Source organism: Pseudophryne corroboree, chromosome 10 (genome assembly GCF_028390025.1).
Source record: "Pseudophryne corroboree isolate aPseCor3 chromosome 10, aPseCor3.hap2, whole genome shotgun sequence".
NCBI lineage: Eukaryota > Metazoa > Chordata > Amphibia > Anura > Myobatrachidae > Pseudophryne > Pseudophryne corroboree.
In genome coordinates, this window is record NC_086453.1 from 86663384 (window position 1) to 86689723 (window position 26340).

At 47.6% G+C, this 26340-nt stretch overlaps 1 protein-coding gene across 1 annotated transcript in view; it reads left to right on the forward strand.

Moving 5' to 3' along the window:
• The window catches only part of NOSIP (nitric oxide synthase interacting protein), a 46270-nt gene extending 24942 nt beyond the window's left edge, over positions 1-21328 (forward strand). The window contains exons 3-4 of the mRNA XM_063941718.1: positions 20448-20556; positions 20946-21328. Of these exons, the coding sequence (XP_063797788.1) occupies positions 20448-20556; positions 20946-21017 (181 nt within the window). The 3' untranslated portion in view covers positions 21018-21328. The remainder of the gene's footprint in view (positions 1-20447; positions 20557-20945) is intronic.
• The last annotated feature ends 5012 nt before the right edge of the window (positions 21329-26340 follow it).

The following is a 26340-nucleotide window of genomic DNA, read 5'->3' on the forward strand; positions in this document are numbered from 1 at the left end:
TTCAAAGCAGACTATTGCTCGCTGGATCTGTAGTACGATTCAGCTTGCACATTCTGCGGCTGGACTGCCGCATCCTAAATCAGTGAAAGCCCATTCCACGAGGAAGGTGGGCTCTTCTTGGGCGGCTGCCCGAGGGGTCTCTGCTTTACAACTTTGCCGAGCAGCTACTTGGTCGGGGTCAAACACATTTGCTAAATTCTACAAGTTTGACACCCTGGCTGAGGAGGACCTAGAGTTTGCCCATTCGGTGCTGCAGAGTCATCCGCACTCTCCCGCCCGTTTGGGAGCTTTGGTATAATCCACATGGTCCTTACGGAGTTCCAGCATCCACTTAGGACGTCAGAGAAAATAAGAATTTACTCACCGGTAATTCTATTTCTCGTAGTCCGTAGTGGATGCTGGGCGCCCATCCCAAGTGCGGATTGTCTGCAATACTTGTATATAGTTATTGTTTAACTAAAGGGTTATTGTTGAGCCATCTGTTGAGAGGCTCAGTTGTTGTGATACAATACCCAGTTAACAGTATGACGAGTTATACGGTGTGATTGGTGTGGCTGGTATGAGTCTTACCCGGGATTCTAAATCCTTCCTTATTGTGTCAGCTCTTCCGGGCACAGTGTCCTAACTGAAGTCTGGAGGAGGGTCATAGTTGGAGGAGCCAGTGCACACCAGTTAGACCTAAAGCTTTCTTTATAGCCGCTATTCCCCATGGTCCTTACGGAGTCCCAGCATCCACTACGGACTACGAGAAATAGAATTACCGGTGAGTAAATTCTTATATATATATATATATATATATATATATATATATATATATATATATATATATATATATATATATATATATATTTCTCTGACGTCCTAGTGGATGCTGGGAACTCCGTAAGGACCATGGGGAATAGACGGGCTCCGCAGGAGACTGGGCACTCTAAAGAAAAGATTAGGTACTATTTGGTGTGCACTGGCTCCTCCCTCTATGCCCCTCCTCCAGACCTCAGTCAGAATCTGTGCCCGGCCAGAGCTGGGTGCTCCTAGTGGGCTCTCCTGAGCTTACTAGTAAAGAAAGTATTTATTAGGTTTTTTATTTTCAGTGAGCTTCTGCTGGCAACAGACTCACTGCTACGTGGGACTAAGGGGAGAGAAGCAAACCTACCTGCTTGCAGCTAGCTTGTGCTTCTTAGGCTACTGGACACCATTAGGGTTCGAACACAGGCACCTGTCCTCGATCGTCCGTTCCCGGAGCCGCGCCGCCTTCCCCCTTGCAGAGCCAGAAGAACAGAAGCTTGAAGACGACGAAATCGGCGGCTGAAGACTCCTGTCTTCATTAAGGTAGCGCACAGCACCGCAGCTGTGCGCCATTGCTCCCAGCACACTTACACACTCTGGTCACTGTAGGGTGCAGGGCGCTGGGGGGGGGCGCCCTGGGCTGCAATTGAAGTACCTTTGGCATAAAAACATACATATATACAGTCTAGCACTGTATATATGTAAAACCCCCCGCCATTTTTTTACATGGAAAGCGGGACAGAAGTCCGCCACTGAGGGGGCGGGGCCTTCTTCCTCAGCACACCAGCGCCATTTTCCCTTCACAGCTCCACTGGAAGCAGCTCCCCAGGCTCTCCCCTGCAGTATCCAGGTACAAGACGGGTTAAAAAGAGAGGGGGGGCACATAAATTTAGGCGCAAAACAATACAAAAAAAGCAGCTATTGGGTAAATCACTTATTAGCAGTGAAAATCCCTGTGTTATATAGCGCTGTGGTGTGTGCTGGCATACTCTCTCTCTGTCTCCCCAAAGGACTTTGTGGGGTCCTGTCCTCAGTCTGAGCATTCCCTGTGTGTGTGCGGTGTGTCGGTACGGCTGTGTCGACATGTTTGATGAGGAAGGTTACGTGGAGGCGGAGCAAGGGCAGATAAGTGTGGTATCGCCCCCGTCGGGGCCGACACCTGATTGGATGGATATGTGGAAGGTCTTAAATGACAATGTAAACTCCTTACATAAAAGGTTTGATGACGCTGCAGCCTTGGGACAGCCGGGGTCTCAGCCCGCGCCTGCCCAGGCGACTCAGAAACCGTCAGGGGCTCATAAACACCCTCTATCTCAGATGGTTGTAACAGATGCCGACACGGGGTCCGACTCCAGTGTCGACGATGATGAGGCACATTTACAGTCTAAAATGACCAAGGCCATCCGATACATGATTATTGCAATGAAAGATGTATTACACATTTCTGAGAGTAACCCGGTTAATACTAAGAGGGTTTATATGTTTGGGGAGAAAAAGCAGCCAGTGACTTTTCCCCCATCTGATGAATTAAATGAATTGTGTGAAGAAGCGTGGAGTTCCCCTGATAAGAAATTAGTGATTTCTAAGAGGTTACTGATGGCGTACCCTTTCCCGCCAACGGACAGGTTACGTTGGGAAACATCCCCTAGGGTGGACAAGGCGCTGACACGCTTATCTAAAAAGGTGGCCCTGCCGTCTCAGGATACGGCCGCCCTAAAGGAGCCTGCGGGTAGAAAGCAGTAAGCTATCCTGAAGTCAGTGTATACACACTCTGGTACTCTACTGAGACCTGCTATTGCTTCAGCCTGGATGTATAGTGCTGTAGCAGCGTGGACAGATACTCTGTTAGACGACATAGATTCCCTCGACAGAGATACTGTTTTGCTAACCCTGGGCCATATCAAAGACGTCGTCTTATATATGCGAGATGCTCAGAGGGACATTTGCCTGCTGGGCTCTAGAATTAATGCTATTTCCATTTCTGCCAGGAGGGTCTTATGGACTCGGCAATGGACAGGAGATGCTGATTCTAAAAAACACATGGAGGTTTTGCCTTATAAGGGTGAGGAATTGTTTGGGGACGGTCTGTCGGACCTCGTGTCTACAGCGACAGCTGGAAAGTCGACGTTCTTGCCTCAGGTTTCCTCACAGCCTAAGAAAGCACCGTATTATCAAATGCAGTCCTTTCGTTCCCAAAAAGGCAAGAGGGTCAGGGGCGCATGCTTTCTTGCCAGAGGCAGGGATAGAGGTAAGAAGCTGCACCATGCAGCCAGTTCCCAGGAACAAAAGTCCTCCCCTGCTTCCACTAAGTCCACCGCATGACGTTGGGGCTCCACAGGCTGAGCCAGGTGCGGTGGGGGCGCGTCTCCGAAACTTCAGCAGCCAGTGGGTTCGCTCACAGGTGGATCTCTGGGCTATACAAATTGTATCTCAGGGATACAAGCTGGAATTCAAAGCGACTCCCCCCCGCCGTTACCTCAAATCAGCATTGCCAGCTTTCCCCATGGAAAGGGAGATTGTGCTGGCGGCAATTCACAAGCTGTACCTCCAGCAAGTGATTGTCAGGGTCCCCCTCCTTCAACAGGGAAGGGGTTACTATTCCACAATGTTTGTGGTACCGAAACCGGACGGTTCGGTGAGACCCATTCTGAATTTAAAGTCCTTGAACACTTATATAAAGAAATTCAAGTTCAAAATGGAATCGCTCAGAGCGGTTATTGCAAGCCTGGAAGAGGGGGATTTTATGGTGTCGCTGGACATCAAAGATGCTTACTTGCATGTCTCCATTTACCCACCTCACCAGGAGTACCTCAGATTTGTGGTACAGGACTGTCATTACCAATTCCAGACGTTGCCGTTTGGCCTGTCCACGGCACCGAGAATATTTACCAAGGTAATGGCCGAAATAATGATACTCCTTCGGCAGAAGGGAGTTATAATTATCCCGTACTTGGACGATCTCCTCATAAAGGCGAGGTCCAGGGAGCAGTTGTTGATCAGCGTAACACTCTCTCAGGAATTGTTACTACAGCACGGCTGGATTCTGAATGTTCCAAAGTCGCAGCTGATTCCTACGACGCGTCTGCTTTTCCTGGGCATGATTCTGGACACAGAACAGAAGGTGTTTCTCCCGGTGGAGAAGGCCCAGGAATTAGCATCTCTGGTCAGGGACCTTCTGAAACCAAAACAGGTATCGGTGCATCACTGCACGCGAGTCCTGGGAAAGATGGTGGCTTCATACGAAGCCATTCCCTTCGGCAGGTTCCATGCAAGGATCTTTCAGTGGGATCTGTTGGACAAGTGGTCCGGATTGCATCTTCAGATGCATCGGCTGATCACCCTGTCTCCAAGGGCCATGGTGTCTCTTCTGTGGTGGCTGCAGAGTGCTCACCTTCTCGAGGGCCGCAGGTTCGGCATACAGGACTGGGTCCTGGTGACCACGGATGGAAGCCTCCGAGGATGGGGGGCAGTCACTCAGGGAAGAAACTTCCAAGGGCTGTGGTCAAGTCTGGAGACTTCTCTCCACATAAATATACTGGAACTAAGGGCCATTTACAACGCCCTGAGTCAAGCAGAGCCCCTGCTTCGAAACCGGCCAGTGCTGATTCAGTCAGACAACATCACGGCGGTCGCCCATGTAAACCGCCAGGGCGGCACAAGAAGCAGGATGGCAATGGCGGAAGCCACAAAGATTCTTCGATGGGCGGAGAATCACGTGCAAGCACTGTCAGCAGTGTTCATTCCGGGAGTGGACAACTGGGAAGCAGACTACCTCAGCAGACACGACCTCCACCCGGGAGAGTGGGGACACATCAAGAAGTCTTCCAACTGATTGCAAACCGATGGGAACTGCCACAGGTGGACATGATGGCGTCCCGCCTCAACAAAAAGCTAAAAAGATATTGCGCCAGGTCAAGGGACCCTCAGGCGATAGCTGTGGACGCCCTAGTGACACCATGGGTGTACCAGTCGGTATATGTGTTTCCTCCTCTTCCTCTCATACCAAAAGTACTGCGAATGGTAGGAAAGAGAGGAATAAGAACAATACTCATTGTTCCAGACGGGCCAAGAAGGACTTGGTACCCGGAACTACAAGAAATGCGCACAGAGGACCCATGGCCTCTGCCTCTCAGACAGGACCTGCTGCAACAAGGGCCCTGTCTGTTCCAAGACTTAACGCGTCTGCGTTTGACGGCATGGCGGTTGAACGCCGGATCCTAGCGGAAAAAGGCATTCCGGATGAAGTTATTCCTACGCTGATGAAGGCTAGGAAAGACGTGACAGCAAAACATTATCACCGTATATGGCGGAAGTATGTTGCTTGGTGTGAGGCCAGGAAGGCCCCTACAGAGGAATTCCAACTGGGTCGTTTCTTGCACTTCCTACAGTCAGGGGTGACTATGGGCCTAAAATTGGGGTCCAGATTTCGGCCCTATCCATTTTCTTTCAAAAAGAACTGGCTTCACTGCCTGAGGTTCAAACATTTGTTAAGGGAGTGCTGCATATTCAGCCCCCTTTTGTGCCGCCAGTGGCGCCCTGGGATCTTAACGTTGTGTTGGATTTCCTGAAATCCCACTGGTTTGAGCCACTTAAGACCGTGGAACTAAAGTATCTCACGTGGAAAGTGGTCATGCTGTTGGCCTTAGCATCGGCTAGGCGTGTGTCGGAATTGGCGGCTTTGTCATGTAAAAGCCCATATCTGATCTTCCATATGGAAGGGCAGAATTGCGTACTCGTCCCCAATTTCTCCCAAAGGTGGTGTCATCGTTTCATTTGAACCAACCTATTGTGGTGCCTGCGGCTACTCGGGACTTGGAGGACTCCAAGTTGCTGGATGTAGTCAGGGCTTTGAAAATATATGTTTCCAGAACGGCTGGAGTCAGGAAGACTGACTCGCCTGTTTATCTTGCATGCACCCAACAAGCTGGGTGCTCCTGCTTCAAAGCAAACTATTGCTCGCTGGATCTGTAGCACGATTCAGCAGGCTCATTCTGCGGCTGGATTGCCGCATCCAAAATCGGTGAAGGCCCATTCCACAAGGAAGGTGGGCTCTTCTTGGGCGGCTGCCCGAGGGGTCTCGGCTTTACAACTTTGCTGAGCAGCTACTTGGTCGGGTTCAAACACATTTGCCAAGTTCTACAAGTTTGATACCCTGGCTGAGGAGGACCTTGTGTTTGCTCATTCGGTGCTGCAGAGTCATCCGCACTCTCCCGCCCGTTTGGGAGCTTTGGTATAATCCCCATGGTCCTTACGGAGTCCCCAGCATCCACTAGGACGTCAGAGAAAATAAGAATTTACTCACCGGTAATTCTATTTCTCGTAGTCCGTAGTGGATGCTGGGCGCCCGTCCCAAGTGCGGATTTTCTGCAATAAGTGTATTTAGTTATTGCTTAACTAAGGGTTATTGTTATGAGCCATCCGTTGAGTGAGGCTCAGTTGTTGTTCATACTGTTAACTGGGTAAGGTTATCACAAGTTATACGGTGTGATTGGTGTGGCTGGTATGAGTCTTACCCTGGATTCAAAATTTCCATTCCTTGTAATGTCAGCTCTTCCGGGCACAGTTTCCCTAACTGAGGTCTGGAGGAGGGGCATAGAGGGAGGAGCCAGTGCACACCAGATAGTACCTAATCTCTTCTATAGAGTGCCCAGTCTCCTGCGGAGCCAGTCTATTCCCCATGGTCCTTACAGAGTTCCCAGCATCCACTACGGACTACGAGAAATAGAATTGCCGGTGAGTAAATTCTTATTATATATATATATATATATATATATATATATATATATATATATATATATATATATACCATAGTTCCCAATGCTTACCCTGAAAGGGTTTAGACAAAAGGAGACCAGCACACCACCATATGAAAAAATATGAAAAACATTTAATGAATCAGTAGCATTATCAGGCCTTTTGAAAAAAGTTTTTAGTACTCATCATGAGGCTTTCAGCAGTATTCAAGCAGAGCAGCCATCCCAAGCTGTTCTGCTTGAATACTGCTGAACAATTGACACGGCACCCTTCTAACATCCTTTAAGTGTGTGCGCTTCACCTCTGGACTATATATATATATATATATATATATATATATATATATATATATATATATATATATATATATATATATATATATATATATATATATATATATATATATTGATTTTTGGTTTCTGCTAGCATGGTGCCCTGCTAGCATGGTGCCCTGATTCCCTGCATGATTTTATTTCCATAAGATATTCTGACATTCTTTTGTCTGCAGTCTAGACATCCAGTTCCTTTTCTGTTTATCTAGAATGTATGTTATTGTCTGGGATCAGGTCAGCTTTGACGATTTATGCTGACACCTGGTGTTCGGAATAAGTATTGATAGCCGATAAAAGAGCCGAGGTGACCCTAACCCCATATTTATTTTACCCTTGCGTTTATCTAATGTAAATGTTAAGTGATGACTATTAAAAATACATTTCCTTAGTATCTATGTTGGTGTTAGTAATTGGGTTTGCAAAGCTCATCATTTTTCATTATTCCGTGGTTGCTTTTTTTTCTTTCTTCTTAATCACATAACTTCCGCTCAGAGCCCGTCTGTCTTTGGCCATCCTTTTCAAAGCACAACAGCACCTGGGCATCACCTACTGTGTTTACATGTCCCTACGCTGGCTCCCTGTGCATATTCCAAAACATAATAATAAAAATCGTCATGTTGGTGGATCTGGACTGGCCAAGGTGGTCGTGGTACACGAGTATTGTTGATGTCAGAGTTCCCACTGTGGGGTCTTCCTCTAAATGAGTATCTGCTAACCTGGGGATCATTTTGCCTTTTACTGCTGTAACTGTTGGAGATTCTTAGACAGAAGGGATTCTCTAACAAAGTGATCTAAGCCATGCTTGGTGCCAGAAATGATCTTCTGTGAGACTTGTGTTTCTCATGTAAGAATGGGAAGTTCCCTCAATGACTTCTTCCAGTATAATGGTTTGTGACAGCGTTTGCCCACAGTTCAGATCTCCTAGTAGAGGTTCGGACCTTCTTGCAGTGTGTAGCGCATTTGACACCAGTAAACAGTCCCCCTTCAGGCCCTTGTTACTGTAGCCAGTTGGATTGTTACTATGATTCCGCACACTATTACATTGAGGCTGGGAAACCTTTTCTTTTTATAACGTGAAAGCTCATTGCGCCAGATCATTGAGTACAATCTTGGGTTTTGGAGCGCCAGCTGAGCAGTTGTTAAGTGGCATCATAGTCTTCAGTACATACTCATTCTAGCACCCTGTACCTGTCAGTTCCTCTTTTACGCCTGGGGTGTTGCTCTCTGTTCTGGTGCTTTTAGCACACTCTGGTCTGTATCTTAACACTAAGATACCGACCAAAGTGTGCTAAAAACACCAGAGCAGAGAGCGACAGCCCCTGGCAGTACAGGTGAACTGCACAGGTTGTGACAGGTACAGGGTGCTTGAATGAACACTGCGAATTACAATGTTCTACAGGTCTGATGTGGTTGTGTCTAGGGCTGCCATTGTTTGGCAGGAGATGCTCAATGAACACACCCAACCGATAAGGGCAGAATTGGGATGTCCCCATGGTAGAAGTGCCGCACAGTTGGATGAATGACAAATCTGTGTTTTTATGTCGTTAATCCCTTTTTCTCTATCGTCCTAGTGGATGCTGGGGTTCCTGAAAGGACCATGGGGAATAGCGGCTCCGCAGGAGACAGGGCACAAAAAGTAAAGCTTTCCAATCAGGTGGTGTGCACTGGCTCCTCCCCCTATGACCCTCCTCCAAGCCTCAGTTAGATTTTCTTTTTCATCCACTAGGGGTCACTGGAGTACTCTTGGGATATGGACGGGCTTCCGTAGGAAACAGCACTGAATATTTAAATTAGTAACACTCCACCCCTCCATATCCCTGGTCACTACCCAGTGTTTTTTCTGTGCTGAACGTGGTAGCAGCTTAATACCTGAAGTCACGGTTTTGTTGAAGAAACTTTTATTTTTATTTTTATTTTTTCTACTATTTGTACACATCCCTTTCCCCCTTCCAAAAGGCAGGGTCAGGGATAGTGCAGCTGCTGATAGCAGCACGGGCGTGTCGGGCCTCTCTGAAAGAGCTCCCTCACAGCCCTCACATCCTCCTGCACTGGCTGGCCGGCGCTTACTGAAAAGCCCCGTCGGAGCCTCCGCACGTCTGCAGGAGTAAGGTATGTGAAACGGGGCGGTCAGCTCCCGCTGCCGCCCCGACGTGTGGGGACATAGTGTTTGATGACGCGCTAGCTCTCCCCTCTCAGGCGGCTCAGGCGCCCGCACGTTCGGCCACAGACCTCCGTGCAGGCACCGCGGCTCTCCCCGCTCAGGCGCCCGCACGTTCGGCCACAGACCTCCGTGCAGGCACCGCAGATCTCCCCGCTCAGGCTCCGTGCAGGCACCGCTGATCGACAGGCCGCCGCCCGCCGCAGCGCTAACTTGATTAGCTGACGCTATTATACAGGAGCCCACCGCTGGGAAACACGAGGCACATAGCGCTCTACGATACCCGCTGGGGGCCCACACGCTGCGCTGCTGCGGTAATAAGCTAAAAGAGCAGGCAGCCTTTACATGGGGGACAATAATAATAAGCAGCAGAGGAATGTTACAGTATAATCAGTGAATGTAACAGCACTGTGATTATATGTATAAGTATAACATGGCAGCCATTTTTAACATGCTTCCTGTGTCTTCCTCTGTGATTCCAGAAGATTCCTGTCTTACATCTCTACACCACCGGAGGCACAGGGGTGTTAGTGGGAATTTGGGATCAAATTTCATAGTACTGGCCACGTGTACTGCACTTGGCCAGATATATATACAGAGACACCTTACTGCTATTTTACTGAGTCGTGCAAGTGTCTGTTTTTTGTGTATTGTATTGTCTGTCGCCATAATGAGTAAGGCACCAGCAAAAACTAAAAAGCATATTTGCAAAGTATGTGGCAGTGTGTTACCGGATGGATCTGCCACATGTAAAGTATGTTTTGTGGATTCCGTTCAGAATACCATTTCTCCTCCTGTTTTACAACCAATTTCCTCACCGGACCCTCCGTGGGGTATGTTAGTAAATGTACTGGAGAGATTTCAGACAGAAATGACCGCGGCTCGTCTGGAACGAGAAACGTTAAGATCTGAGTCTAGGGTGAGACCGCCAGAACTACCGGAGGCGTCTCAACCTTGCGTACGGTCCAAATCCATTTTGGGCAAACGTGATAATTTTCATATGTCTTATGATTTTCCAGTGTCTGCTATGTTGCATTCTGACGATTCCATCCCAGACCTCACGGAACACGATGAGGGGGAGGAGGGCGAAGTGGAGTCAGATGGCGAGGATGTTAACAGTTCCGGCATTGATGATCTCATCAGAGCGGTACGGCAGTCGCTAAGGTTTCCTGAAGCTGAACAGCCTCTCACCAATGATCAGGTCGTATTTACTAAACGACGGAAGACGCCAGTAAGTTTTCCTGTGTCGGATTCTCTAAATCAGATGTTAGTAGAAACAAGACAGAATCCAGATAAACGGTTTTCTATACCTCGCAGATTTAAGTCTAGTTATCCTTTTCCAGACTCGGTAACGTGTACATGGGAGAATCCACCAATAGTTGATTCTTCAGTGTCAAAGCTTACCAAGAAATTAACCATACCAGTGCCAGCAGCTACTACGCTTAAAGATCCTTCAGATCGCAAGATAGAAACTATGCTAAAAAGCATGTATGTAGCAGCAGGTGTGATGCTAAGACCTGGATTGGTTGGCATTTGGGTAACTAAGGCGCTCATAATATGGCTTACAGAACTCAAATCTGTTTTACAGGACGAAAACCAGATAATTCAGGTAAATCAAATGATTGAGGCTGTAGAGTATCTCTGTACAGCGTCCACTGACGTCTGTCAGCTCACTTCTCGTATTTCATCTTCGCTAGTTACGGCACGAAGAGCACTCTACCTGCGTACTTATCAGGCGGAGGCAGAGGTCAAACGAAGTATAGAGGCGTTGCCTTACGATGGCAAGAAGTTGTTTGGGCCAGAATTGGACGCATGGATTAAGGAGGCTACGGGAGGTAAGTCTGTGTTCTTACCATTGCCTCCACCTGCGCCAAGAAGAAGGTACGCTGGACCTTCGTTCAGATCCTTTAGACCTCAGCCCTTTCGAGGACGTGGCAGAGGATCAGCCACGCCTGCTAGACGTGGTCGAGGACGTGGTTTCCATCAAACCAACACAACTCGCCAAGACGCTAAGGTTACCGACAAGCCAGTGGCATGACGGGTTACCAGCCCATCTCGGTTCTCCAATTGTGGGAGCACGCCTTCAGACGTTCCAGGGGGCGTGGTTCCGCACATCCGCGGAGGGCTGGATTCGCAATTTAGTGTTAAAAGGTTACAAAATAGAGTTCGACTGTCTGCCGCCTCTGCGGTTTTTCAAGACAGGCTTGCCTCTGTCGGACGACAAGAGGACAGTTTTGCAAATTGCCATTCAGTCCTTACTGGATTCGGCAGTGTTGATTCCAGTCCCTGTACACCAACAGGGTCAGGGTTATTATTCAAGTCTATTTGTGGTCCCGAAGCCGGATGGCTCAGTCAGACCAATATTGAACTTAAAGGGCCTCAATCAGTACGTAACTTACTACAGATTCAAAATGGAGTCTCTACGTTCGGTGATTGCGGGGTTAGAGACCAAGGAATTTCTGATTGCGCTAGACCTCAAGGATGCGTACTTACACATTCCAATTTGGCAGCCTCATCAGAAATTCTTACGATTTGCAATACGCCAGAACCATTACCAGTTTCAGGCTCTGCCGTTTGGCCTGTCATCAGCGCCTCGGGTATTCACCAAAGTAATGTCGGTGATGATAGCTCACCTCAGATCCCTGGGAGTGACAATAGTTCCGTATTTAGACGATCTGCTCATCAAAGCTCCGTCTCAACAGATACTTACCCAACATGCGCTGCTAACTTACAATGTACTGGTTCACCACGGTTGGATTGTAAATTTCAAGAAATCACATCTGATTCCGTCTCAACGCCTTCAGTTCCTAGGTATGATTCTCGATACGGTCAATCAAAGGATTTACCTACCACAACAAAAAGTACAAATGCTACGCCATCTAGTACAATTAGTACTCAAACCACGCACAGTGTCGGTACACTTGTGCATTCGCCTGTTAGGCACAATGGTGGCAGCTTTCGAGGCGCTTCAGTTCGGGAGATTTCACTCTCGTCCATTTCAGCTGAACGTGCTTGCCCAGTGGTCGGGCTCGCATCTGCAGATTCACCACAGAGTGAGGTTGTCACCAATAGCAAGAGTTTCTCTGCTATGGTGGCTCAAGGAACACAATTTAACCGCAGGAAGACGGTTCGGAGTTTGCAATTGGATAATTCTAACTACGGACGCCAGTCTCAGAGGTTGGGGAGCGGTCATTCAAAATTGTCAGCTCCAGGGTCTCTGGGCGGATCACGAGAAATTGCTGTCGATAAATGTTCTAGAACTCCGCGCAATTTTCAATGCGCTACGACAAGCAGTGCACATGATTCGCTCTCAGCCTGTCCAAGTGCAATCGGACAATGCGACGGCGGTCGCATACATCAACAAACAAGGAGGAACGAGAAGCCGCATGGCAATGCGGGAAGTAGCTCGAATCCTCAATTGGGCGGAATGCCACCAGGTGATATTGTCGGCCGTGTTCATTCCGGGAGTGGACAACTGGGAAGCGGATTATCTCAGTCGTCGGGATTTTCACCCAGGCGAATGGTCATTAAATCCAGAAGTGTTTCACATGTTGGTTCAGCGATGGGGTTATCCTCAGGTGGACCTGATGGCATCTCGACACAATCATCAAACGCTCCAGTATGTGTCCAGAACAAGAGATCCAAAGGCAGTCGCGGTGGATGCTCTCACTGTCGCGTGGCCGTACAGTCTTGTGTATCTGTTTCCACCGTTTCCGCTGCTCCCTCTGGTGCTAAAACGGATCAAAAGAGAGTCGCTCACAGTCATACTAGTGGCGCCGCATTGGCCTCGGAGAGCTTGGTTCTCGGATCTTCGAGGATTACTCGCAGACGATCCGTGGCCGCTCCCGATACGTCCAGACCTGTTACAACAGGGTCCGTTTCTTTACCCCGATTTAGCGCGGCTGCGTTTGACGGGGTGGCTGTTGAGACCGCCCTCTTAAAAAGAGAGGGCATGCCAGATTCAGTTATACCAACCATGTTACGAGCTAGGAAGCCGGTTACGGCAGCTCATTATTACAGAATATGGCGTGCCTATATAGGTTGGTGTGAAGCTCGGAAATTTCCGACATCAGCTTTCAAGTTATGCCGCCTTTTGTTGTTTCTACAAACAGGGTTAGATGGAGGATTGCGTTTATCTACACTAAAGGTGCAGGTATCTGCTTTGTCAATTTACTTTCAAAGACGATTGGCTCTATTGCCGTCTATACGCACTTTTCTACAAGGTGTACTCAGGGTACAGCCTCCATTCATTCCACCTACAGCGCCATGGGACTTGAATCTGGTTTTGGAGTTCTTACAGTCTTCATATTTTGAACCCTTACAACAAGTGGATATAAAGTTTCTCACTTGGAAAACAATTTTTCTCTTAGCCTTAGCTTCGGCAAGGCGTGTTTCGGATTTGGGTGCCTTGTCATGCAAGCCACCGTATTTGGTGTTTCATGATGACAGAGCGGAACTTCGGACGAATCCCGCCTTCTTACCAAAGGTAGTGTCATCTTTTCACATCAATCAACCAATAGTAGTTCCTGTGTTGACAGCACATTCCGGAACTCTGGATGTGGTTCGCGCATTACGCGTTTATGTATCCCGAACGTCTTCAGTTCGTAAGACGGATACGTTATTTGTTCTCTATGATGCTGCCAAGATGGGTTGGCCAGCATCTAAACAAACTTTATCCAGATGGATAAAACTGACCATACGCCAGGCGTACCTTCATGCTAGGTTACAACCGCCTACGTCAGTAACCGCTCATTCCACACGTTCTGTGGGAACTTCATGGGCAGCTGGTCGTGGGGCTTCTGCGACACAGCTTTGCCGGGCGGCTACATGGTCTTCAGTGCACACGTTTGTGCGCTTTTACAAGTTTGATACTTTTGCGGCATCAGCATCTAGCTTTGGCCGCCTAGTGTTACAAGTGCCAAACAGCTCTCCCGCCCACGGGGGAAGCTTTGGTACGTCCCAAGAGTACTCCAGTGACCCCTAGTGGATGAAAAAGAAAATAGGATTTTGGTACTTACCAGGTAAATCCTTTTCTTTGAATCCATAGGGGGCACTGGACGCCCACCCAGAGCAGTTTTACCTACTTGTGGTTAGTTCTGAGAATCTTATGGTAACACACTTTCACCGACTGGTTCAAGTTACAAGTGCTGGTTAGGGTGTCAACTGTTAGTTGTCACTAACGTTATGTGTTAACTTCGTTATTGTCAGTTATGTTATATGTAATACTCCATTATTAACCTCTCTTAATTCCTGTTCGGCTCAGTAAAAAACACTGGGTAGTGACCAGGGATATGGAGGGGTGGAGTGTTACTAATTTAAATATTCAGTGCTGTTTCCTACGGAAGCCCGTCCATATCCCAAGAGTACTCCAGTGCCCCCTATGGATTCAAAGAAAAGGATTTACCTGGTAAGTACCAAAATCCTATTTTTGTGCCCGGCCGAGAAGGGTGCAATCTAGGTGGCTCTCCTAAAGAGCTGCTTAGAGAAAGTTTAGCTTAGGTTTTTTATTTTACAGTGAGTCCTGCTGGCAACAGGATCACTGCAACGAGGGACTTAGGGGAGAAGAAGTGAACTCACCTGCGTGCAGGATGGATTGGCTTCTTGGCTACTGGACATCAGCTCCAGAGGGACGATCACAGGTACAGCCTGGATGGTCACCGGAGCCTCGCCGCCGGCCCCCTTGCAGATGCTGAAACATGAAGAGGTCCAGAATCGGCGGCAGAAGACTCCTCAGTCTTCTAAAGGTAGCGCACAGCACTGCAGCTGTGCGCCATTTTCCTCTCCGCACACTTCACACGGCAGTCACTGAGGGTGCAGGGCGCTGGGAGGGGAGCGCCCTGGGAGGCAAAATGAAAACCTATTTGGCTAAAAAATACCTCACATATAGCCTCCGGGGGCTATATGGAGATATTTAACCCCTGCCAGAATACACTAAAGAGCGGGAGACGAGCCCGCCGGAAAAGGGGCGGGGCCTATCTCCTCAGCACACAGCGCCATTTTCCTTACACAGCTCCGCTGGTCAGGACGGCTCCCAGGTCTCTCCCCTGCACTGCACTACAGAAACAGGGTAAAACAAGAGAGGGGGGGCAAAATAGTGGCAAAAATTATATTATAAAAGCAGCTATACAGGGAGCACTTATTATAAGGCTATCCCTGTCATATATAGCGCTTTTGGTGTGTGCTGGCAAACTCTCCCTCTGTCTCCCCAAAGGGCTAGTGGGGTCCTGTCTTCGTTAAGAGCATTCCCTGTGTGTCTGCTGTGTGTCGGTACGTGTGTGTCGACATGTATGAGGACGATATTGGTGTGGAGGCGGAGCAATTGCCAAATATGGGGATGTCACCTCCTAGGGGGTCGACACCAGAATGGATGCCTTTATTTATGGAATTACGGGATAGTGTCAACACGCTAAAGCAGTCGTTTGACGACATGAGACGGCCGGACAATCAGTTAGTGCCTGTCCAGGCGCCTCAAACACCGTCAGGGGCTGTAAAACGCCCTTTGCCTCAGTCGGTCGACACAGACCCAGACACAGGCACTGATTCCAGTGGCGACGGTGACGAATCAACCGTATTTTCCAGTAGGGCCACACGTTATATGATTTTGGCAATGAAGGAGGCGTTACATTTAGCTGATACTACAGGTACCACTAAACAGGGTATTATGTGGGGTGTGAAAAAACTACCTATAGTTTTTCCTGAATCAGAAGAACTAAATGATGTATGTGATGAAGCGTGGGTTGCCCCCGATAAAAAGATGCTAATTTCAAAGAAGTTATTAGCTTTATACCCTTTCCCGTCAGAGGTTAGGGCGCGCTGGGAAACACCTCCTAGGGTGGACAAGGCGCTCACACGCTTATCTAAACAAGTGGCGTTACCCTCTCCTGAGACGGCCGCACTTAAAGATCCAGCAGATAGGAGGATGGAAAATATCCAAAAAAGTATATACACACATACTGGTGTTATACTGCGACCAGCAATCGCCTCAGCCTGGATGTGCAGTGCTGGAGTAGCTTGGTCAGAGTCCCTGATTGAAAATATTGATACCCTGGATAGGGACAATGTTTTACTGTCTTTAGAGCAAATAAAGGATGCATTTCTTTATATGCGTGATGCACAGAGGGATATCTGCACACTGGCATCACGGGTAAGTGCTATGTCCATTTCGGCCAGAAGAAGTTTATGGACGCGACAGTGGTCAGGCGATGCGGACTCAAAACGGCATATGGAAGTTTTGCCGTATAAAGGGGAGGAGTTATTTGGAGTCGGTCTATCAGATTTGGTGGCCACGGCTACAGCCGGGAAATCCACCTTTTTACCTCAAGCTACTCCCCAACAGAAAAAGACACCGACTTTTCAACCGCAGCCCTTTCGTTCCTTTAAAAACAAGAGAGCAAAGGGATATTCATATCTGCCACGAGGCAGAGGAAGGGGGAAGAGACACCAACAGGCAGCTCCTTCCCAGGAACAGAAGCCCTCCCCCGCTTCTACAAAAGCCTCAGCATGACGCTGGGGCTTCTCAAGCGGACTCGGGGGCGGTGGGCGGTCGTCTCAAGAATTTCAGCGCGCAGTGGGCTCACTCGCAGGTAGATCCCTGGATCCTGCAGATAATATCTCAGGGGTACAGGTTGGAACTAGAGACAGATCCGCCTCGCCGTTTCCTGAAGTCTGCTTTACCAACGTCCCCCTCAGAAAGGGAGACGGTTTTGGAAGCCATTCACAAGCTGTACTCTCAGCAGGTGATAGTCAAGGTACCTCTTCTACAACAGGGAAAGGGGTATTATTCCACTCTATTTGTGGTACCGAAGCCGGACGGCTCGGTAAGACCTATTCTAAATCTGAAGTCCTTGAACCTGTACATAAAGAAGTTCAAGTTCAAAATGGAGTCACTCAGAGCAGTGATAGCGAACCTGGAAGAAGGGGACTTTATGGTGTCCTTGGACATCAAGGATGCGTACCTCCACGTTCCAATTTACCCCTCACACCAGGGGTACCTCAGGTTCGTTGTACAAAACTGTCACTATCAGTTTCAGACGCTGCCGTTCGGATTGTTCACGGCACCTCGGGTCTTTACAAAGGTAATGGCCGAGATGATGATTCTTCTTCGAAGAAAAGGCGTATTAATTATCCCATACTTGGACGATCTCCTAATAAGGGCAAGGTCCAGAGAACAGCTAGAGAGGGGATTAGCACTGTCTCAAGAAGTGCTAAAACAGCACGGCTGGATTCTGAATATTCCAAAATCCCAGTTAATGCCGACAACTCGTCTGCTGTTCCTAGGGATGATTCTGGACACGGTTCAGAAAAAGGTTTTTCTCCCGGAGGAAAAAGCCAAGGAGTTATCCGAGCTTGTCAGGAACCTCCTAAAACCAGGAAAGGTGTCTGTACATCAATGCACAAGAGTCCTGGGAAAAATGGTGGCTTCTTACGAAGAAATTCCATTAGGCAGATTCCATGCACGAATTTTCCAGAGGGATCTGTTGGACAAATGGTCAGGGTCGCATCTTCAGATGCACCAGCGGATAACCCTGTCTCCAAGGACAAGGGTATCTCTTCTGTGGTGGTTGCAGAGTGCTCATCTATTGGAGGGCCGCAGATTCGGCATACAGGATTGGATCCTGGTGACCACGGACGCCAGCCTGAGAGGCTGGGGAGCAGTCACACAAGGAAGAAACTTCCAGGGAGTGTGGACGAGCCTGGAAACGTCTCTTCACATAAACATTCTGGAACTAAGAGCAATCTACAATGCTCTAAGCCAGGCAGAACCTCTGCTTCAAGGAAAACCGGTGTTGATCCAGTCGGACAACATCACGGCAGTCGCCCATGTAAACAGACAGGGCGGCACAAGAAGCAGGAGTGCAATGGCAGAAGCTGCAAGGATTCTTCGCTGGGCAGAGAATCATGTGATAGCACTGTCAGCAGTGTTCATCCCGGGAGTGGACAACTGGGAAGCAGACTTCCTCAGCAGACACGACCTTCACCCGGGAGAGTGGTGACTTCATCCGGAAGTCTTCCACATGCTGGTAACCCGTTGGGAAAGACCAATGGTGGACATGATGGCGTCTCGCCTCAACAAAAAACTGGACAGGTATTGCGCCAGGTCAAGAGATCCGCAGGCAATAGCTGTGGACGCGCTGGTAACGCCTTGGGTGTACCAGTCGGTGTATGTGTTTCCTCCTCTGCCTCTCATACCAAAAGTATTGAGAATTATACGGCAAAGAGGCGTAAGAACGATACTAGTGGTTCCGGATTGGCCAAGAAGGACTTGGTACCCGGAACTTCAAGAGATGATCACGGAAGATCCGTGGCCTCTACCTCTAAGGAGGGACTTGCTTCAGCAGGATCCCTGTCTGTTTCAAGACTTACCGCGGCTGCGTTTGACGGCATGGCGGTTGAATGCCGGATCCTAAAGGAAAAAGGCATGCCGGAAGAAGTCATTCCTACTTTGATTAAAGCAAGGAAGGAAGTAACCGTGCAACACTATCACCGCATTTGGCGAAGATATGTTGCGTGGTGCGAGGATCGGAGTGCTCCGACGGAGGAATTTCAACTGGGTCGATTCCTACATTTCCTGCAATCAGGATTGTCTATGGGTCTCAAATTGGGATCTATTAAGGTTCAAATTTCGGCCCTGTCGATTTTCTTTCAAAAAGAATTGGCTTCAGTTCCTGAAGTCCAGACTTTTGTTAAGGGAGTGCTGCATATACAGCCTCCTGTGGTGCCTCCAGTGGCACCGTGGGATCTCAATGTGGTTTTGGAATTTCTAAAATCTCATTGGTTTGAACCACTAAAAAAGGTGGATTTAAAATATCTCACATGGAAAGTGACCATGTTACTAGCCCTGGCTTCGGCCAGGAGAGTGTCAGAACTGGCAGCTTTATCTTACAAAAGCCCATATCTTATTTTCCATTCGGACAGGGCAGAACTGCGGACTCGTCCGCATTTTCTCCCTAAGGTGGTGTCAGCATTTCATCTGAACCAGCCTATTGTAGTGCCTGCGGCTACAAGTGACTTGGAGGACTCCAAGTTACTGGACGTTGTCAGAGCATTAAAAATATATATTGCAAGGACAGCTGGAGTCAGAAAATCTGACTCGTTGTTTATATTGTATGCACCCAACAAGATGGGTGCTCCTGCGTCTAAGCAGACGATTGCTCGTTGGATCTGTAGCACAATCCAACTTGCACATTCTGTGGCAGGCCTGCCACAGCCTAAATCTGTAAAGGCCCACTCCACAAGGAAGGTGGGCTCATCTTGGGCGGCTGCCCGAGGGGTCTCGGCATTACAACTTTGCCGAGCAGCTACGTGGTCAGGGGAGAACACGTTTGTAAAATTTTACAAATTTGATACTCTGGCTAAGGAGGACCTGGAGTTCTCTCATTCGGTGCTACAGAGTCATCCGCACTCTCCCGCCCGTTTGGGAGCTTTGGTATAATCCCCATGGTCCTTTCAGGAACCCCAGCATCCACTAGGACGATAGAGAAAATAAGAATTTACTTACCGATAATTCTATTTCTCTGAGTCCGTAGTGGATGCTGGGCGCCCATCCCAAGTGCGGATTATCTGCAATAATTGTACATAGTTATTGTTAACTAATTCGGGTTATTGTTTAGGAAGCCATCTTTCAGAGGCTCCTCTGTTATCATACTGTTAACTGGGTTTGATCACAAGTTGTACGGTGTGATTGGTGTGGCTGGTATGAGTCTTACCCGGGATTCAAAATTCCTCCCTTATTGTGTACGCTCGTCCGGGCACAGTACCTAACTGAGGCTTGGAGGAGGGTCATAGGGGGAGGAGCCAGTGCACACCACCTGATCGGAAAGCTTTACTTTTTGTGCCCTGTCTCCTGCGGAGCCGCTATTCCCCATGGTCCTTTCAGGAACCCCAGCATCCACTACGGACTCCGAGAAATAGAATTATCGGTAAGTAAATTCTTATTATCTGAATCCATTGGGAACAACTTGTCACCAATATTTTCTCTTGCTTTAGTTTCCCTGTTATGTTTTTAAGGTTTGTTCTTTTGTGGGTTGATGTTTGTGTCTCTCTGCTTCTGTCGTGTGGTGCTTGGTTAGAACAATAGCGGAGATCCCTGCAGAATGATGCTATAGAAGAGGGAGGCGTTTAAACAGGATACAGAGCCTCTGTGTGCACCAGGGTTCATTGTGATGGAACGGAAGTATAGAAACTAGGTTTTTGTTTTTTATTTATTACATTTTTTTTAAATAAAATCTTCCTGCATGTAATTCTGATAAAGGATTTTCAGTGTCTGCTGAAGCCGGGAACTTTTTCAGTATTCACATCTCTCTGCAGATTCTCTTCCAGTTGTGCAAGTTTCATTATGAAGGAATTGCACTGTATGTAACGTGCCCTTTTGAGATATCCTTTCATTGTTGAAGTGTCCAATTTTCTTTTGTTCTCAGAGGAGCGGTCGTTACACTGGAATGTGTAGAGAAACTCCTCAAAAAAGATATGACTGATCCGGTCAGTGGAGACAAGCTGAGTGAGAAGGACATCATTGTGTTACAAAGGGTATGTGTATCTGCCCATCCTAACACTGCCACCCTATAACATGAGCTTAGCAGTCCAGGCTTTTAGTGACTCCAGATATAGTCCTGTCTAGCTGTAGAGTAACTTCTTCATAGGGCTTTATAACACATGTGGGAGATGGAATGGGGGCAATAGCATCCGTAGCGGCACAGGTCCGTGTAGCCTGCTGATTTATACTACTCTGTACATGTTACACTCTTGAATTCTCATCTGATGATGTGTTTTGTAGCCCAAACAGTATATAAGCAGTTCTTTTCTGTATTGCTTTTTGGGTCTTATTAGTCTTTTGTAGATCACTTGCATATCTGTGTGAGCAGCTAGATCAGAAATGCAGGTATAATATTGTATATTGATTCTGGGCTCTGTTACAGGGTGGGACAGGGTTTTCCGGGTCTGGAGTACAGCTGGAAGCCAAAGAAGCTCGGCCAGTTATGCAGGCGTGATCCCGGATAATCTGTACGTCTACAGCCAGTTCCTCTCTGTTTCCTCTGTCACTCGTGTACCAATCCTCATTCTTCAGACAGGATTTACACGTTGCTTTTCTTGTCCAGAAATGGATGGAGACCCATGTACCCTGAAAACAAACAAGCAAGGAAGAATGGTCACATTTCTGTTTTCTGTGTGGGCTTATTTTTGCACTATTACGTTATGATGATGGAAAGTGTCTGATTGCACCATCTCTGTGCTTCGTCCCCTTATTGCATGTATTGGGGCAGATGTAAAAACCTGGAGAAGGCATAAGGAAGTGATAAACCAGTGATAAGTGCAAGGTGATACATGCACCAGCCAATCAGATCCAATATGTAAATTAACAGTTAGGAGCTGATTGGCTGGTGCATTTATCACTTTGCATTTATCACTGGTTTATCACTTCCTTATGCCTTCTCCAGGTTAATACATCTGCTCCATTATTCGTGACTACAGAAACAAAAGAGAACCATTGCTGCATACCTGCTGTATTCATTATTTAGTCATAATAATAACAACCATACAACCCCCCTACATATGAGATGTTTTCCCATTTGTTAAATTGACTGGTTCCCTTCATCTCTACATATTTGTCCAGAAAACGATAAACTGTTTTACATCCCCTGTGTGTTTGGTAAGTCTGTTTTTTTGTCATAATGGTATTTACTTGTCAGTCTTCCTCCCGTGCCAGTACATGGAGCAGTCTGGCTGGTGTCAGATGAGTGTTGCATTTGTTTTTTGTAAAAAGACACTAATGTAGAATTTATATGTAGATATGAAGCTCCTGTCCTGCTGATATACATGTCAGACAGACTCGGTACAGACTGTGCAGGAAATCCTCTGTTAGACACTAGTGTAGATGTGATTCCCTGCCAGTCGCGTGGTTCTCACCATCCGTCTCTAGAGTAATACAGCTCTTTGTGGCACACTGCTTTGTAATGGCAGCACATGGTAATGTCACCAAGAGGTTTACCTGTGTAAAACCATCTCCAGGATCTCAGTTGCTCACATAAATGCGGTTGGATGAAAAGTACAATGATAATGATGCAAAGCACACTTCAGGAGCAACACTTGATCGGGTTTAATAATGACCATGTCATTGAGTGGTCATGGCAAGAGTTCTGTCCACATGTGGCCGAACACTCTCATATTTGCGGTTTACCGCTCTCCAACCTGACAGCTTTGGAACAATTTTTGCCAGGAGACATAAGCAGATCCTGCTCCGTCTTAAGGGATGATGGAGTAAGCAGATTTTTAGTTGTGGAAGACGTAATTCTGCATTGCTCGTGCACATAGAAAGTGTATTGTGCTTGTGCCCGCAACGCCATCTTTAGAGAGAGGCAGAATGGAGAAGGGGAGCATGCAAGCGTAGGGTGAGTACAGTAACTGTGTGTTCATTCAAATGCAGCTCATGTAGACCACAACAAATATGCCCAGACCTGTCCTCACCTAATCTCATGAGCGGCATGCCACCCACAGGCATAGACATGTTCATGACACAAGTGGCATGTGTGCCATGACTGAACTTACAATGAGGTGTGCATCCGGCAATATACTTCCTGGTCTGATTCACAGATGTCTCTGACTGGAGAATGCTGGTCACTAGATCTGTCCCGTGACTGCAGCAATTACCTCATACTGCCTTCCTGCTATACTAATTCAAGTCTGACAAATAATTCCCTTTATGCTTTGACGCCAAAAGAGCGGTAGAAGATGTTGGTGAGGTCCAGTCAGAACATTGCGATAAAAGGAACAGGAGTGGGGGTAATCAATGCAAATACTACCTGTATGGAGGTTCTATTAATGATGGGCTGCTGTAGAGGCCCTTGATGGGAGCTTTGGGTGAATGATAAATGTATGCATCACACATGAGCTTTGTCAGGGTGAGTTCCCTGCTGTTGTAGTTTTCTAGATCTCGATGTAAGAGTCGTCTGTTACATGGTGGCAACCATTGTGGTGACTCTGTATACACCATATTTACTAATGTACTTTTCTAATGTATTTAGAGTTATAATTATGGTGAATTAAGGATAGACGTAGACAGGCGCAGCTGACATTTTATCCCCTTGCCACACACGTCTGGTAAAGGTCTAGACTCCATCTTTGCTATGTGTAACCATACAGATCACTTACACAGAGGTAGATCGTGCTTCACCATACAGATAAGTGTTATTTACACAGTAGCCTTTAGAAATGCCTGATAAATATACCAGGGAGTTATCTGACTGCTATGACCAGGAGTGATACGAAGATCCCTGCCTTCTCTGAGGGGTGGGATCATACATCTACCATACATCATGCTATCATTGTACTTTCCTACCTTCTCTTTACGTAATAACATGTTACACTTCAGACTTTTGCTATTGTAATGTTATTCGGAGCCATTGTTCTGAGTACAGTGAATTCAAGGAGACACTGTCAATATACATCACACTGATATTGAGAAAGAGGGGCTGATTCTGAGTTGGAAACAAAATAGAGCAAGTAACTGCACCTGGGCAAACCATGATTATCCTGTTTTTCATCCTGTATGTGGAGTGTGCAATAAATTTCCGGATGCATAAAAGTATTTTATTTACAAACAAAATAAACATTACATTTGTTCAAAGTATTCACCAGGGCCAGTCTGATGGTGGTATGTCTTCTACGTGCTGGGTGAAGGTCTCCACTGCAGCTTTCGGTGATGCACCTAGCGCTTGATTTGTGGAAACACAAAAACGATGCAGGGGGCCAGGTCTAGACTGTACAGCGGATGACCAAGCTCCTGGATGCGTTCCTGGGCCAGAAAATCTACCACTTTCCTGGCCTTGTAGGCAGGTGCACTGATGAGGAGAAGGGCACCACAAGTGCATATTTTTGGACGGCGCCTGGAAATGGTTTCCTGCACTGGGAAGTGTACCAGTCCACAGTGAGGGTGCGCTGCTGCACAAGTGGTATGGTAGCTACATGACCAGTTTTGGCCACAAAAACAGCCACCATCTGCTTGGCCACGCTGCGCTCACGTCAGAACTTCTGTGGTCGTGCACCACCAACTGAGGTTCACTGGGCCAACTGTTGTTTAGTCGGGGTCGAGACTGTAGATACAGGATTCATTGGCACCGATGATCTTCCAGACAGAGTATGAGTGACCACCATCAAACCTGGCCAGCATGTTGCATCACCAAGTCAACAGAGCATCCCTCTGCTCTGTCAGCTGATGGGGCACCCATTGTGCATAAACCTTGTTCAGGCCAAGCTTTTCATGGCGTATCAAGCAGGTGGATCCAGATGAGATATCTCTAACTGAGCCACGGTCACCCTGGGGTCCACCTCGGCTATGGCTCGCACGGCAGCAACGTTGTCCTCATTGATGGTAGACACAAGTCTTACGCAGCGCATATCATTTTCCAGGGACCGTCTCCTGTGCTGAGCAGTTGGTCAAAACCCTCCCCTCTGTTGAGCTTCATAATGAGTTTGCGAAGGAAGTGAACATGCTGACTTCTTCGGTGTGCAGTGCTGCTTATATACGGTTCTGTGCCTTGACATTTACCAAGAACTTTAGTCAGAGATTACAGTTCACAACCAGACAGTCAGATATTGTGTCTACGCTACCTATTCACTGCACATCCAGAAACTTATTGCACAACCCTCATAGCTACCCCAAGACTCCTGCTTACTTTTTTGATTATTGGGCATCTTTCCACTGCCCTGGGGGTGCTTCTGCTGGCAGGGGCTGAGCTGCTGAGGGGGATTTTTGCATTAATTAAATTGTTCCCCTTTCCAGCACAGCTCAGCTCCTCCCCCAGGGACCTGATTAATCGGGGATTGGGGATCACGTAACCGACTGAGAGCAAGACAGATCTAACGCACAAGGGCCACCACTCCACAGCTCCCCGTGAAGCGCTCACGGCAATCCCCATAGCGTGTATTTTGAACTATTTTTATGGGGTAGGGACATGGCCAAACTTTCCATATTTTGGCCACGCCCTCCCAATAGCCTGGCCTGTCCCTGCCCTTGACAGCTCTGCTCCTAAGTATTGTTATGGGGAAACAGTAACTTGTGTAGTAATAGCCTTGAAACACTTTTTTTTTTTTTTTTTTTTTTTTCTTGAAGATGCTGAAACCTATATTCATCATTATTTCCAGCTATTTACTTGTATTCTACATATAAGCTGTCCAAGTTCACAGAACATAATACAATAAAAATGACACCTGGACAAAATGGCCTATTTTAATGTGTTATTTTATAACTCCATATTCTACATAATCAGCAAATGTATTACATTGACAAAGTAGGTTCTCAATGTATATTTTATGTATAAATTATATAACAGAGACTTTGTGGAACTTGTGTAGACAATAGACAAATGTAAGTGAAAGTCTTAGCCATTGGTGTCTGTAACATAATAATCTTTTCTCTTACGTCCTAGAGGATGCTGGGGACTCCGTAATGACCATGGGGTATAGACGGGCGGTATGCACTGGCTCCTCCCTCTATGCCCCTCCTCCAGACCTCAGTTAGATTTTGTGCCCAGAGGAGATAGGGTGCATTACAGTGGAGTTCTCCTGAGTTTCTCTGATGAAAGAATTTTGTTAGGTTTTTTATTTTACAGGGAGCACTGCTGGCAACAGGCTCCCTGCATCGTGGGACTGAGGAGAGAGAAGCAGACCTACTTCACTGATAGGCTCTGCTTCTTAGGCTACTGGACACCATTAGCTTCAGAGGGAGTCGGAACGCAGGTCTCACCCTGCCGTTCGTCCCGGAGCCGCGTCGCCGTCCTCCTCGCAGAGCCGGAAGATAGAAGCCAGGTGAGTATTAGAAGAAAAGAAGACTTCAAGGCGGCAGAAGACTTCAGATCTTCACTGAGGTAACGCTGCGCGCCATTGCTCCCGCACAACACACACACAGAACAGGCACAGATGGGTGCAGGGCGCAGGGGGGGCGCCCTGGGCAGCAATAAACCTCTGGATTGGCATTTCTGGGCATATTAGGCTGCGGAGGCAGTAAATACATATACCCTCGCCATTTTTTGAATATTGAAGCGGGACCGAAGCCCGCCGCTGGTGGGGAGCGGAGCTTGATCCCTCAGCACTAACAGCGCCATTTTCTCCACAGAAGCTGCAGAGACGCTGGCTCCCCGGACTCTCCCCTGCTGAACACAGTAACAGAGGGCTGAAAAAGAGGGGGGGGGGGGGCACAATTATTGGCGCAGTGCGTGTATAACATTGTGATATATCATAAAAGCGCTATCTGGTTTTATTCCAGTGTCAGTTGGCGCTGGGTGTGTGCTGGCATACTCTCTCTCTGTCGCTCCAAAG